At 45.2% G+C, this 15,730-nt stretch overlaps 1 protein-coding gene across 37 annotated transcripts in view; it reads left to right on the top strand.

Moving 5' to 3' along the window:
• The window catches only part of SORBS1 (sorbin and SH3 domain containing 1), a 211,881-nt gene that overhangs the window by 117,558 nt on the left and 78,593 nt on the right, over positions 1-15,730 (top strand). For 28 of the 37 annotated variants that reach the window (XM_082223035.1, XM_082223036.1, XM_082223014.1 and 25 more), the window contains 4 exons: positions 5,641-6,429; positions 7,015-7,413; positions 11,205-11,352; positions 14,075-14,104. In XM_082223035.1, coding sequence (XP_082079161.1) covers positions 5,641-6,429; positions 7,015-7,413; positions 11,205-11,352; positions 14,075-14,104 — 1,366 coding nt within the window. The remainder of the gene's footprint in view (positions 1-5,640; positions 6,430-7,014; positions 7,414-11,204; positions 11,353-14,074; positions 14,105-15,730) is intronic. The other 9 variants (XM_082223017.1, XM_082223018.1, XM_082223015.1 and 6 more) reach the window with 6 other exon arrangements.

The raw sequence follows: 15,730 nt of genomic DNA, 5'->3' as shown, positions 1-15,730 counted from the left end.
AACCCCAGTCACACCTCAGACTTCATTCTAGCCCAATGGTTGCCATTAATTTGATTGGAATTAATTTTATAATGAAATGATTTTAGAATGTTGTATGGTTTTACTATTGTTAGCCACTCTGAGCCCGGCTTCAGCTGGGGAGGGCGGGATATAAATAAAATTTATTATTATTATTATTAACATTCAGTACATTTGAGAGGAAAATTTAGAAGTTATTGGATGTTTGGGTTGTAGACACATTATTTGGTCACACAAGCTCACTGGATATACAACACCTTCCCTTCTCACCCCCAAACAGTCTCTGGACTTCCCAGTTTCCAGAAGCCTTAAAAAACCCTTCTTTGGGCTCATTTATTTCACTTCTGTCTGAGCTGTGGTTGGTGCACAGAGCTCAGGCAAAAATAAAATAAAATAGATGTGACCTAAGATCGCATTCTGCGCATGTGTGGGACCCTGTTTTATATTCTACGCTCTAGTAGAACTTATTTTTACAACCAAGTTTTATTTAAAGTTTTCCACTACAATAAAAAGCATACTAATCTAAAAAGAAAAATAGAAAGGGGGAGGGAGCAGGAAAGGAGGAGAGTAAAGAAGAAAAGAAAGGGGGAAACAAGGGAAATGAAATTACAAAGTCCTCTATCAAAATTAAGTCTTAACTCTTATTCCGCACATGGAAAAATGAGCCCATGCGGCTCTCACCTTGCCGTCTTCCCCCAGCCCCCCACCCTATGAAATGCTCTCACACACAGGGTTCTTCATCTTCATGCCTGTGTGCATTTTCCCTGATATGAGAGGAGGAACTTCAGGTTACAGAACATAGCATAAGTGTGACGAGAAGAAAGAAGAAGAAGAAGAAATAATAATGAGATAGAAGAAAGTAAGATATAAAAAAGGCTAAAAAGAAATAAATAGGAAGGGCTTCCAATTATTTGCCTGTCAATTATGTATGTAACACAACAACAACAACAACAACAAACAAACAAACAAACAAACAACAACATTTTATTTATATCCCGCCCATCTGTCTGGGTTTCCCCAGCCACTCTGGACGGCTCCCAACAGAATATTAAAAACATGATAACACATCAGACATTAACAACTTCCCTAAACAGGGCTGCCTCCATATGTCTTCTAAAAGTCAGGTAGTTGTTTATTTCCTTAACATCTGATGGGAGGGTGTTCCACAAGGCGGGTGCCACTACCAAGAAGGCCCTCTGCCTGGTAACAATTATTCAAAATCTTCAAAGTATGCACTCCAGGATAATTTCAGGGTGCACTGTTGGGTAGCTATGTCTCCATCTGCTGTAGCAGAACTTCCGAGGGAAGTGGCATTCAAGTCTTCATAATCTCAGTCATTGCAAACTAGGCAACTTCATATGTAGAACAAGATCACTAACATGAGCAAAGCTTAAGTTTTCAGTAACATGCCTGACGTCTGAACTAGGTGCTATAGGTAACTTTCCCTCAAATATTCTAGATTCAGGTAGGTAGCCGTGTTCATCTGATGCAGTCGAAATAAATTAAAAAATTAAAAAATTGTCCAGTGGCACCTTAGAGACCAACGTAAGTTTGTTCTGGGTCTAAGCTTTTGTGTGCATGCACACTTCTTCAGATTCACTGAAACAGAAGTCACCAGACCCTTATATATAGTTGGAGGGTGGGGTGGGGTTTTTCCCAGAAGGGTAGTAGGTGATTGGCTCAATGGGGATGGTAAACCTGTTGAAGACTATTAACGACTCCAATTAGTCCTACAGGAAAAAGCAAATATGTCCTCAAATAGGTTTTTTTAATTTTCCATGTAACATTTTTACCAATCAGTTTCATTTGTTGAGACATTAGGAATAAAAGGGGGAAAGAGGTGGAAGGAGTAGGAGATGGGTGATTGACATGGGGGGGAAATACGAGAGAGAGAGAGAGAGACATTGCACACACTTTTGTTAAGCAAGAAAATCTTTAATAAATAAATAAAGTATGCTGTGCATACAAAAAAGGGTGTTTTTTTAAAAAGCAAAAGCAACCTCTTGATGGGAATTTCAGTAAAGGGGCAGCCAAAGGGAAGGGGATACTTAACCCTTTCTCCTCTAGCTGTCCCCTCTCTTTGCCTAGGGATAAAATAATAGCCAGCTTGGGCGTGAGGGGGCTACTTCTACAGAAAGTTAAGTGTCCCCTCCACGTGGTTCCTCCGCATTAACTTGCAGTATCCTGATTCCTGAAACTGCTGTAGATATATAACCATGTTTAGTTCCAGTATGAGACTGAAACTGAAAGGCAGATTTTTCTGGTGGCATTCTTGAAGATATACAAAGAAAGGAAAAGCCCAAAGAAAGCAGGCGTCCATCTACAACAACAGCGATAATGAACAATAAACAGCAGCAGATATTTGAATGTTGTGCTCTGGGTACTGCTGTTCAAGAACTGGCAAATTGGAGGAGATTTCAGAAAACAGCCAGAAAGATGACAAAAGGCCTCTTCAAGGCACATGAATACTAGCTCACAGAATGCGGCTGTGAAACCTTAGACTGAAAAAAGCATCTTTAGGGACTAGTTTGGTTCTCAAAATGTTTAACTGTTTAATTGACTTGCTGTTCCTGTTTCCTTAAAGGGAAAGGCATTCGAGGGCACAGAGCAAAGACTGGATTTATTTGTTAAGCTAATACATGCCCTGGCCTCCTTTTGCAGTAGTAATAATCAGGGTAGCGTCCCATAAAAATAAAATAAAATTAGGCCCCCTGCCTTTTTTAACACCCCCACCCTAAACTATTAATCACAGACAGTTATAGGAAAGGCAAAAGTATCCTGGACATGAAAGAAGACTGTAGCATCAGATAACTGCAAGAAAAGGCTGTGCAAATACCAATTTGGGATGCTTTTGTTATGGGATATCATATCATATCATAGAGCAAAGTTTGGTGTGGCCCAAATGGTAACTTTCAAGACCTGGGAACAGACTGTCAGGAAAGCATTAACCTCACAGTCCTGGTCCAAATTTATTCTTCCCACCCCCCAAGGGGGCTGCTATTAATTTTCTTTTAAAATGCTGGTGAGCTCATTCATTTTATCTCCTGCATCATGTCTTGTTAGAGCAGAACATTGAATGGGGTGAAGCACCAAATTCCTTCCAATTGTATTGATAATTTTACTTTCAGAGCTGCTCACTGATGTTTTTTTAAATTTAAGTTTGCATATATGAATGAAATCTCAGTATATACAGAAATCCCAGATCCAGAAAGATTTAGAGACTTACATAGCTGTCTTCCAAATATAACCACACATAGCTTCAAACCATATATGATTATATTTTCAAAACACTCTCAATTTTATCCCAGGTTTTTTTTAAATTGAGAGTGTTTTGAAAATAAAGTAAAAAACTTGTTCTATAAGTTTTTATAGCTGTTTGCCCCGTACCTTTTCAATAAATAAAAATTTGAGCATTATAAATGTTTTTCCAGTTTCCACCAAACATTTTTCTTGTGTTGATAAATTTCATGTTTCCCCTCCCACAACATATAATTTGTACATCAGTCAATAAATCATCAGGCTATAATGTTATTTGTGTACCTCCTGGATAACACCTAATGACACAGGACTGGAGGCAAGTGATAGTTCTGAACCAAATTTCCCTTAATCGCCAAAACAATGGTATTTGAGAAAGACTTTATATTAGAACATGGCCACCATGAATAATTGAAAATAGCATTCAGATTGCCAAAGTGCTAACACCTTGAATTGATTAGGGCAGGGATCTCTACATTGTGGAACCACATCTCCCATCATCCTTAATCACTGGCCGCAGTGGGGCTGATGGGAACTGGAGTCCAGTAACAGGTTCCCCTTAAATTAGGACCACTGTTAATCCCTCAGAATTTACGAGACTTATTCTGGTAGAACATGTTGCAGTATATTCAATACATCGAAGAGGATTAACTGTGGTGTACTTGAGATCTCAAAATGACAGCTATTGGTACATGTTGGCTGATGAGATGATGAAAAATATCACCCAATTTTATTTTATAATCGATTTCAGTGTACGTGATGCTTTGGCTTTTATGAAGTCTCTGCCATCTTTTAAAAAGAAACATTTCACCTCTTTTCTTCCCCCCAACCAGCTAAATGAGTGTGTGTGTGCGTGCGCGCACTGTTAAAAGCTTGCAGCAATGGAAACATTACAATGATATTTTAGTGGTCTGTCTTGTGCGCCGCCCCCCCCCCCCATTTTTTACCATGCAACTATTTTGAGTTCGGTGCAGAAGCTCACTCCAAATGGGGTCTCTGCCATAGCTGTCAAGCGTCCCTTATTTGGCGGGACAGTCCCTTATCCCAGCGCCATGTCCCACTGCTGTCCTTTATTGATGATGTCCCTTAAATAAGCTACTGAAGGTAATGGGGCCCTTTCTATGTCCAGCTGTCCTTTGTCAACAACAAATTGTTGCTGGTTTTTTTGTGTTGAATATATGCTATATGGTAATTTATGGACCTAATAAGTATCTAAAGCCATTTGCACACAACAAAATATGTATTTTATCAAAGTAATTGTTGATCCCTTACATTGGCTGTTGATCCCTTATTTTCGAGGCTGCTGCTCCCCTATTTTCAAATCTGTAAGTTGACAGCTATGGTCTCTGCTAGTGCACTTTGTAATGAAAATCTGACTTGCTCATTGATTGAGGGCTTTCATTTGGTATCAACAAGTTTCACTCTTAAGGTTGCGTGGTAGATTTCCATCACTCTGCTGTTAAGAAGGTGTTGGTAACTCAATGATACGAGTTCATAACAGAACCGGAAAATGCATTATTAGTCTTACATAAGCATTTTCTTCCAAAGGACCTGTTTGTTTTATGCACCTCTGGCTTTGTGCAGAGTCAGAAGTAATATTGTTGATTGTTTTGAGTAAGATCCTGAGCTTCATTCCAATATCCAGAAATCCTGAGAGGGATGATGGGATTCAGAGCTGACATTCACCACCTCTAAAACTGTGATCCTGAGAGTAAACCCCAGTGAATGCAATAGGGCTTCTAAGTAGACATGGTTAGGATTGTTGCATTAAATATTCAGGCTTCCCTGGTTTGTCAACTAAGTAGAAAACTGAACGTGTTTACTTTAAGCAGTACATAACATTGACTTCTTGTTTATTTATTTATTTACTTGCTTTCTTATTTAATCATATCATCAATGCACACTATGTTACAGTCAAATACAAGGTAATAAGAAAAACATATCTTAAATATAACACATACGTATATAAGCAAGGATCACAACATAACTTATTCCTGCAATTTAATTGATTCTTATAAACCTTGATGTCAATTCCTGTTCCACTCTTTCCCTGGTTTGGAAAGATATCGGATAGGAAATGCATACCATTGACTTCAGTGTGATAGACAGCTACAGCGATCTGGGCTTTGGGTATTCAGCCAATACATGATACACTGAAATGATACACCAGCTCATCATGTGAAGATCTGGAAATCCTTCATTCAACAACGGGAGTGAATGAGCTGTGTGCCGACTTTGAAACTCCATATTAAAGTTTCGTTTCTTCCTGTTAACCTCAGTCTAATGACCAACTCATTTCTCTCTCTCCTCTTTTTCTCCTTTGTACGGTGCTGACTTTCCCCCCTTTTAAACCCCTTAACTGGATAGACCCCTTATCCACCCCACCCCTCTCCTCCAAACGAGGAGAGCTTTGCATGGCGACCTCGCACCGGCACCGCAATAACTGTCCTGCAGCCCGTTCCCATAACAGATTGTGTGCACCCTCATGCACCCAAGCCGCATTTGCGACCCAGCCTCGAGGGCCGGCCCAGTTTTTCCTCCTCGCCCAAACCCTTCGTCGCGGCTCCCTACAAATCCACTGGCTCCATCCACGCAGACAGGGGGTTGCATGTTGGGCAATCGCGGTCGGGAAGTCGCTCCTTGATACCCGACGCGTCATCCGAGCACCAAAACACCCTGGCGCTTGCTGAGGAACATCCGAGTGGTAAAGCTGGACTGAAACCCAACCACGAAACCAGAGCGCAGAAAAAGGTCAGCAGTCTATATGTAGCTTGTTTATCTAACAGCACTTGTTCGGCTCCGTTTGGAAATTCCACTGCCCGTTCAGATGGCCAAACACAAGGCGCCCGTTTTGGAGCTGAGGTCACTGTGGCACCAGCCTTCTCCCCTGCTTCCTCTGTAACAGATACTGGAAAATCTCTTCCTCCTCCTCCTCCTGCCCCTCCCAGGCCATTCTTTAATATTGTTCTCAGTGGAGACTCAGTTAGTTATGGTCCGAGCCATCCCTCCAGGACTCCACAGGCTGTTGGCAACACAAAGGCAGACTTCCCACATACAACTTGCAGTGAGGACAGGATGAGAAAGGAACCGTGCATTGCTCAGTCGCCGCCGCCGCCACCCCAGCAACATCCATGCAAGGCAAAGGAACATGGCAGGGTACTTGGTTTTCTTCATAACCCTTTTTTCCTCCCCCTTTCACACAGCTGTATCTTTCTTTTCCTTCTCCCACCGGCGTGAAATGCACCAGTGCCTTCCTTTCTGATTTGGATGCATCCTTAAGATCTTTCCCTCTCTCCTGCTGAATAACCGACAGCCTTTCCTTCCGAGACGGATGCATGTTTGTGTGGAGATTGCGATTGCGATTGCAAGGTTTTGGGGAGTGGGTGCCTCAAGCTCAAACCATACTGGAGAGGTTGGGATGGGTGCCGCTCTGTGAAACCCCTCTGTCTTAGGCTAAAGGAAACATAGCAGCTGGCACAAAACTGCCCTCAGGTGATGACCGTGTATTCGAAGGGATTTTGGATTGTTTGATCTGTTGATGGCAGGTGACCTGGAAGGTGGGTTTGGGGCCCAGGAGTTGTGTGAATTGTTGTTGTCTTTTTTTAATGGCCGCCGTGCAAAACTTGCTCCTTTGGGTAAATAATGTTGTCTCACGAGGTGCGGCATCTTTTGCATGTCACTGCTCACCTCCACTGTTTCGGTCCCCCCCCCCCTTGTGTAATGCCACTTTATCTCCCACAGGATGCGACTCGCTCTGCCGCCACCACCCCAGCTCATACAGAGGTTATAGTAGTGCCATTCCAACAGGTTTACCCCGACCGCGGGCGAGAATCCATCTCAAGCACACCTCCACCGCCTCTCCTGCCATATGGCCAAAGCTCTGCATTCTCTGACAACACGCCTGCTCCTGGCTTACTCCTGACCTTCCCAACATTAGACGATTTCATTCCCCCTCACCTTCAGAAAGGTTCCCAACATAACCAGCCGTCCTCTTCGTCGGGGATCGTGCCCCACGTTCGCCCGAAACTGCCTTCACTGTCGCCACCGCCACCACCACCTCCTCCTGTGCTGATTCCTTCCATCACAGAGGTCTCAGACAGTGTGTCGGAGCCCGAGAGCACAGGAATGATCTTGCGCACAGTAAGCCTTGCCACATGCCACCGTGACGGCTTTGCTAAATTTATGCTCCCGGATTAAATGACCTTATTTTTTTTTCTCACTGGCATACTAAACTTTGAACAAGGTGCTCTCTGCCAGCAGCATGACATCCGAAACCTTGTTTATGTGCTATTAAATTGCATGTGTCTCTTCCCCCCACTTCTTGCTCAGTCACCCTTCGGCCGTGTAATGTTTCTGCCTTGTCCTTTCCTATTTGAAAACTCTACACCAGGGTTTCCCCAAACGTTTTGGACTACGGTACCCATCATCCCTGACCACGGGTAGCTAGCAGTGATGGGAGTTGTAGTCCAAAAACAACTGGAGGGCCCAGGCTTGGCAAGCCCTGCTCTGTGCCTTTGGCCATAACCAGGGCCATGCACAAGGCACATCCCAACTTGGTGCCCTGCAAATGGCGCTGTACTACAAATCCCAGCCTCCTGACCTGATGGAAGTACTCCATTTTAGTGTTCCACACTGCTTTAGACTACCTTCATGGAAGGACATAGGGTAGCTGTTATGCCAATGTCTTTGGGCTTCTTCCTTTGTGGCAGCTTCGTATTCGCAATTTCACATCTGCGTACGAAAGCACGCCTGCCATTGTTGCGTTGCAGAACACATGAGTTACCTAGGCCCCATTTAGTCACCTGGCAGTGGGAAGAGGTCTTTATAGACAGCTTCACATGCAATGCCTTTCATAGACTCATAGCTGGAAGGGGTTCTGAGGATCATCTGTGTGTGTGTATGATAATTTTTATTATTACACTAAAAAATAATTTTTATTAGTTTTCAGTTACAATAACGCCATAAAAGCCTCATTGTCACAGTACCAAATTATAATACAATTCATATTTCCAATTGTTCAGATACCAAATTATATTATTTTGTTGGGCCCCCGCGTGCTAGAATTGATGATTCGATAATTTGCTTTAACTCTGCATTCCAAAAGCTTATGAATTCCAGTTGCACACCAGTCAGAATAACAAACCCTTATATTGCAGCTGCAGTTTAATAATAATAATAATAATAATAATAATAATAATAATAATAATAATAATTTATTATTTATACCCCGCCCATCTGGCTCGGCTACCCCAGCCACTCTGGGCGGCTTCCCAAAAAACATTAAAATACTGTAATACATCAAACATTAAAAGCTTCAAAAGTTTTAACGACTTCCACCCACAGTAGCACGTCAAATAATTTGCAGTCCTACAGATGAAGTCTTCAAACTCTCTCTTTGGATTCTGAGCATCATCTAACCCAACCCCCTGCAAGCAAGGAAGTTGACCCATACGGGGATCGAACCTGTGACTTTGGCATCATCAGTACCACGCTCTAACCTACTGAGCTATCTAAGCTCAGGGAAGGCTGGTGGGCCAGACCTGGTGAAAAGTACTTTATGCCACCAGGATCTCCATACACAACTCTTCCAGCTTCAGGCTGCAAATTATGCCAGTCTCTATGGTTTTCTTCTTCAAAATTCGGCTTTTGCTGGATTGGCTTCCTTGAATCTCAAAAGGCAGCCAGACACGGCAAAAACAACAACAACAAACCTATTTTAATGATGGGGCCGGGAGCTAAACAGGTCACCTCACTTCCAGTTTCCCCCAACGGCTTTTATATGCTTGCTAAAAGTGATTGGTGCTGTGGGTTAAACCACAGAGCCTAGGGCTTGCAGATCAGAAGGTCAGCGGTTCAAATCCCCGTGACAGGGTGAGCTCCCGTTGCTCGGTCCCTGCTCCTGCCCACCTAGCAGTTCGAAAGCACGTCAAAGTGCAAGTAGATAAATAGGTACCACTCCGGTGGGAAGGTAAATGGCGTTTCCGTGCGCTGCTCTGGTTCGCCAGAAGTGCCTTAGTCATGGTGGCCACATGACCCGGAAGCTGTACACTGGCTCCCTCGGCCAATAAAGCGAGATGAGCGCCACAACCCCAGAGTCAGCCATGACTGGACATAAAGGTCAGGGGTCCCTTTACCTTTTAAAAAGTGATTGTGGGACCAAATGGAGCTCTGGTGGTCACTCGATGATTCTGTTGATCTTTAAATATCATGTAGCACAACAAAAACCCCAGAGGGGCACATTTGGATTCGAATTTCCTGTACTTCTGGTTTGATTCAAAGTGTTCCATTTTTAAAAAAAAGAGGGGGGGAGGCAATTGAATTTTGACATTTTATCCCTCCGGGGAGGTAGGGGCAGCACACATGGTTTCCCCAAACGCTTCATCCTTGTGGCATTAGGCTGAGAGGTGGTGGCTGGTCTAGGGTCATCCAGGGACTTTCAGTGCCCGATGTGAACACAGGCCATGCTGGTTTGAGCCCAATGATCCACCTACTGGCACTTCATGGAGTTGCTTTTACAGGAGAACCCAAAACAGGAATCCCTATGCCTTGAGATTGTCCTTCCTGGTGCACACTGGCTCATGTGAGTGGCTATGAATCATAAAGATGAGTAGGGGATCAGTATGGGCTGTATGTAGTTCAAATGCTGTTTATTGGATGTGCGGACATGGGTGGCGCCGTGGTCTAAACCACTGAGCCTCTTGGGCTTGCCAATCAGAAGGTCGGCAGTTCGAATCCCTGCAACGTGGTGAGCTCCCGTTGCTCGGTCCCTGCTCCTGCCAACCTAACAGTTTGAAAGCATGTCAAAGTGCAAGTAGATAAATAGGTACCACTGCGGCGGGAAGGTAAACGGCGTTTCCATGCGCTCTGGTTTCCGTCACGGTGTCCTGTTGCCCCAGAAGCAGTTTAGTCATGCTGGTCACATGACGCGGAAAGCTGTCTGTGGACAAACGCCGGCTCCCTCGCCCTGAAAGCGAGATGAGCGCCACAACCCCATTGTCGCCTTTGACTGGACTTAACCGTCCAGGGGTCCTTTACCTTTTTACCTTATTAAATGTGCACACTCACAGAATGGTGGAGTTGGGAGGGACCCCACAGATCATCTATTCCCAGCCCCCTGCAATACAGGAAACCTTTTGCCCGGCATGGGACTCGAACCCACAACTTTGAGATAAAGAATCTCATGCTCTACCAACTGGCTATTCCCCCCCCTCCACTTGTAGTTGTGCCCTAATTATCTGCCACTCTCTGCTCACTTTGAACAAATCCTTCTGGTAGATCTAAACTGGAAATCTCAGGGTCAGTATGATCATTTCATCTTGACGGCCACCATTACTCCACCGCCACAAAAATTAAACAGCACTTCTTATGTCAGTGATAACAAATAAGCAGCTGGCTGCGGTTGGCCCAAGGATGTGATTCTCTACCTTCCTCTCTCCTGTCTCTGCCGGTTCCTTTCCACCTGTTCTTCGCATTGTCCTGATGTCCCCGGCGTCCTGCTGTCTAACAGCTTGCAAAGGGCGGTGCGTCCTAAAGTTATTTCTCTGATCCCCCTCGTCAAGTAATCCGTAACCAGCTTTCGTTCAGGAACTGCATGGGTTTTGCATGCCTGACGGTTTCTGTGAAAGGAACACCTCTTTTTAAAAGGAAGCATGGATCGGAACACACAAATCTCTCTCTCTCTGTATCTCCATAACCGGAACAGCTCACTCCTGCCACCAGCTGTATGCCATGTATTACAGTTCCTTCTTCCAGTGCAAAAAAGGGGTTTTGGCTCTTCCCTCTGTGTATACTAACGGCAATGAGAAAGGCGCTGTGTCGGTGTATCGAACTAAACTTTTCTCGGGTTTGTTTGTCCTCTGTTGCAAAGCGGCTGTCCTCCAGGTACCCTGTGGCCCTTGGGCAATAACGGCATATGTACCTTTCCGTTTCAGGACCCCTGTCCTCTGCTCTATGAAGCTCCCAGGTCCAGCAGTGGCACAGAGTGCTATGGCTCCCTAACTCTCACCAGCAAACCCACCTCCGGGTACCCCTCCACCACCATAGTCAACCCCACCATCGTCCTTTTGCAGCACAACAGAGGTAAGGGTAACAACATATTGCCTTTTCCAGCTCAACTTGGGACAGTTTTCTGTTACGATATTGAAGCAATGCAGCCGCGAGCTACTGCTAGCTTGAAAGCAAAACATAATGGGAATGTTGGGACTGTTCCGTGGGAAACAGAGGGACAGTCAATTCACAGTGCAGAGGGCACCGGAATTAGCTCAGAGTGAAATATGAGCTGTACAGGAAGTACAGGAGGAGTTTGTCTCTTGGCTGTTGGAGTTTGAAGAGAGCAGTCGTGTTTTCTGTAACCCTGCAAAGACAGAAATAAAGGCATGTAAATATGTTTCTGTCTATCTCTTTCCCCTTCCTGGGGGGGCAGGAAAGAGTGGTGTGTTCTTCTCACGCTGAGAAGGATCGCCTATCGCGACCTCTGCCTGGATCTTGCTGGGAAAGCAGACAGGGAGGTCAACAGGAGACCAAGCGGGTGCCTGGGAGAGTTGCCAGTTTCTCCTGATAAAGGCTTGATTTCTGACATTTTCAGCGAGGGCAATTACCGTATTTTTCACTCCATAGGGCGCACCAGACCATAAGGCGCAGCTAGTTTTGGGAGGAGGAAAACAAGAAAAAATTATTCTGAATCCCAGAAGCGAGAATAGCAAGAGGGATCTGGCTTCTGGGATACCGTGTGGCTGTTCTGGCTTCTGGGATAACCACGCCAAGCCTCTTCAGGGCAGCGGGATGAAGGCTCCCTCTGCCTGAAGAGGCTGCGCACCGCTAAGGCAGAAGCCAGGACGGCGCGCCGCTGAAGGGCCGCTGTGCAGTTCTCTCTCTCTCTGCACAGCGCCTCTCCTTCACAGGAGAGATGCTGCGCAGAGAGGGAGAAGGCGCAGCGCCCTTCAGCGAAGCTGGAGAAGGAACAAGAGGAGACTCTTCTGTTCCTCCTCCGGCTTTCAGGGCAGGCACATCACCGTGAAGCCAGAGAAGGAACAGAAGGAGTCCCTTCTGTTCCTCGTCCGGCTTCGCAGGACAGGTGCTGCACAGAGAGGGAGAGCTGCGCAGCGCCCCTTCAGTGAAGTGGAAGGAGGAAAAGAAGGGGCTCCGTTCCTCCTCCGGCTTCGCTGAAGGGGCGCTGCACAGCTCTCCCTCTCTGTGCAGCGCCATTCGCTCCATAAGACACACTCACATTTCTCCTTACTTTTTAGGAGGAAAAAAGTGTGTCTAATGGAGCAAAAAATATTGTATATATGACAGGGAATTCACAATGGGATGGGAGTAAGGCTGGGTTATATATCGATACGTCATCCAAAACCAGTTTGAAGTCATGACATCGGTTTCATAATTTTTCGATCTGGCAATCTATTGCGAAGCATGGTATGTGTGTGTTTGTGTGTGTGTGTGTGTGTGTGTGTGTGTGTGTGTGTGTTATGCAAAAAATCACAATGTGGGGAAAACCATGAAGCCAGCCAATGCTTCTCTCGATTCCTGCAGCCCCTCTGCTGACCCTGCTCTTCCCTAATCTAATTACAAGAGCAGGAGCCAGAAAAAATTACGATGCAGGGAAAACCGTGAAGCCAGCTAACGCCTCTACATAGCTCCATCCTTATTTCAGTCGCCGTGATATATTGGTGCATCACGATGTTTAGCTTGTGATACCTGGTTTTCAACTCTGTGATATATTACCCAGCCCTACTGGTTGCCTCCTTATTTCAGACATTGTGTTATACATATGCGTACACACACTCACACCGTACTTTTCCGTCTATAAGACGCCCCCATGTTAAGAATTTTGGGGACTGAAATTTCAGGAAATGGGGAGAGATGGCAAAAGTTGTTGGGTAGGGGAATTACCGAGGGTTGCTAAGCTTTTTTTAGAGGGGAATGCCGAAAATCGCTCACCCACACGCATCACAAAATCCGCCTCCCGTCTGTATCCTCGCCGGCGGGAGCTGCCAACCCCCCTGCCCCCCAATTGCTGCAGCGTTGGCCAATCAACAACACCAATTGATGCGGCAACCAATAACACGCACAATAGCCTCTGATAGCCACGGCAGCAACCAATCAAACGTCCACCCTATGTACTACCCATGTATAAGACGACCCCCACTTTTTTGCATGATTTCTAAAACATAGTCTTATACACGGAAAATTACGGTATATCTATTTCTTTATCTTATCTGTAAACTGCCTGAAGATTTTCCTTTAAAATAAAAACAAAACTGCAGGGAGCCGTCACAGCATGTTAACGATGAGATTAAGTGACGACCTTGGAAACCCTTCATTTTAATTTTGCCTCTGTCCATTAAGTCAATAAGTGGCCTTCGATAAGCCACCCTTTCTTTCATACTTAACCCACACCTGCAATCTGAATATAATAATTATTTACCTGTCTTCCAAAGTCGTTGCAAAAGGTCACAAGATAAACTGTCTAAAGTGATATATAGATACTAATAATAAACCCACTGTTTGGAGGTGTGTGTGTTTTTGAGCTTTGATATTTATACATCCTGCTTGGAACAACTCACTCACGGTATCAATGAATTGGGAACGTCTAGCACTGCTGTTTTGAAGTTGTGCAGGGCTGAACATTAGCTTGCTTTGGTGGAAATACCTTGGGTTCAGGATTTGATAAGGAGGCACCTAAGCCCTTGTGTACAGCATGTGTTATTTATGCCTGCCCAGATCACTGCAAGAGTTGAGAGCGCTCACGTCTCTGGTGTTTGTACCACTTATTTGTCTGTCGTTTTCTCCTCTCCCACAGAACAACAAAAAAGGCTTAGTAGCCTATCAGGTACGGTCCCCAAATGTTGCCACCTCCTTTTCTTCTCCTGTTCTCCTGCTGCTGTGTTCGCCTGAGAAGCGCACTGCTTTGTGACTTAGCAGAGTACCTTTAGTGAATCCGCAACTGAAGAGCCTTTACTGAAAGGGGTAGATAAATTATTGTCCGCTCAGTCACTGCGAAGTATATCCTCTCTCTTGAAAGTGCTGGAAGGAGCATGCAAATTCTTTTAAGACTGCCTTGGGTGTATTAGATTCTGAAAGGCGAGACTGTATACGGTAGTCAATAAATATGCTTGACAGCTACACAGTGCCTTGCTGCTGAAAAAAAAGATACTGAGCTCCCCCAACACAACTATTCTGTCCAGTTCTGCTAGAAATTTGCGCCCGTGTCTTCTCACAGCCACTGCACCTCACCTCAGCCAATTCCTGAGGAGAGCTCCCATCCTGGATGAAAAATAGTGTGCCCCACATACCTGCCTTCAGATAGTAACGTGCTTTAAAACCGAACATTCTTTTAAATGACGCTAAACGGGACCGAAATGTAGAGGGAGGAAAGGAACAACTACATTTATCGACTGATTACACTTACGGGATGGTAACAGACCAGGTTGCCAGTGTAAGTGCGGTAAGCTTTTCCCTTTCTGAACTTTCTTGGGTTGCCACTTTTATATATATATATAACTGCTGGCTCGCTTGCTAGGCTTCTCGCCCATTTCCTTCTCCTGTAAGAGAAGAGCGGCCTGGCACCTGTGTATTTATGAAATCCCCTTTTAAAGCTGTCTCAGCTTAGTGGCTTTCGCCACATCCTGTGGCAGCTCCTGCCATAAATTAATTGATCCTGTGAAGTATTTTCTTCCTACCGCCACCAATAAATGTCACTTTACCTTCCTTGTTAGGGACGTGGGTGGCGCTGTGGGTTAAACCACAGAGCCTCATGGGTTTGCCGATCAGAAGGTCGGCGGCTCGAATCCCCGCAATGGGGTGAGCTCCCGTTGCTCGGTCCCTGCTCCTGCCAACCTAGCAGTTCGAAAGCACATCAAAGTGCAAGTAGATAAATAGGTACCACTCGGCGTTTCCATGTGCTGCTCTGGTTCACCAGAAGCAGCTTGGTCATGCTGGCCACATGACCCGGAAGCTTTACGCCGGCTCCCCTTGGCCAATAAAGCGAGATGAGCGCCACAACCCCGGAGTCGGTCACGACTGGACCTAATGGTCAGGGGTCCCTTTACCTTTACCTACCTTCCTTGTAGACATCGTACACAATCTTAGAAAGCAGCATTGTATGCCCATCCCCGTTATGCATTTATTTGTTATTATATTTATAAGCCCAACTCTCCTCAAAGGAGTGCACAGTTCATGGTTCTCCCACAATCCATATTATCATCTCAACTCCCCTAGGAGGTAGGTAAGGCTGCGAGATGCTCACTGGCCCATGGTCACCTAGTGAGGTTCATGGCACAGCTGAGATATGAACCCCGGCCTCCCAAGTCCTAGTCGGACTCTCTAACCACTCTTAGTCATGTTTATTTTCTAAATGAAAAATCCTCTTTAACTCTTATTCCACCTAGAGATGCTGGTTCAACTCCCAGCTCAAAGTAAGCCTCCTGTACCAGTTTCTTTCCCATCTGTAAAGTTT

Source organism: Podarcis vaucheri (genome assembly GCF_965113315.1).
Source record: "Podarcis vaucheri genome assembly, chromosome: 5".
NCBI classification, from domain to species: Eukaryota; Metazoa; Chordata; class Lepidosauria; order Squamata; family Lacertidae; genus Podarcis; species Podarcis vaucheri.
Note: the sequence above shows the minus strand (reverse complement) of the source record. Positions and strands in the feature narration are given on the sequence as shown.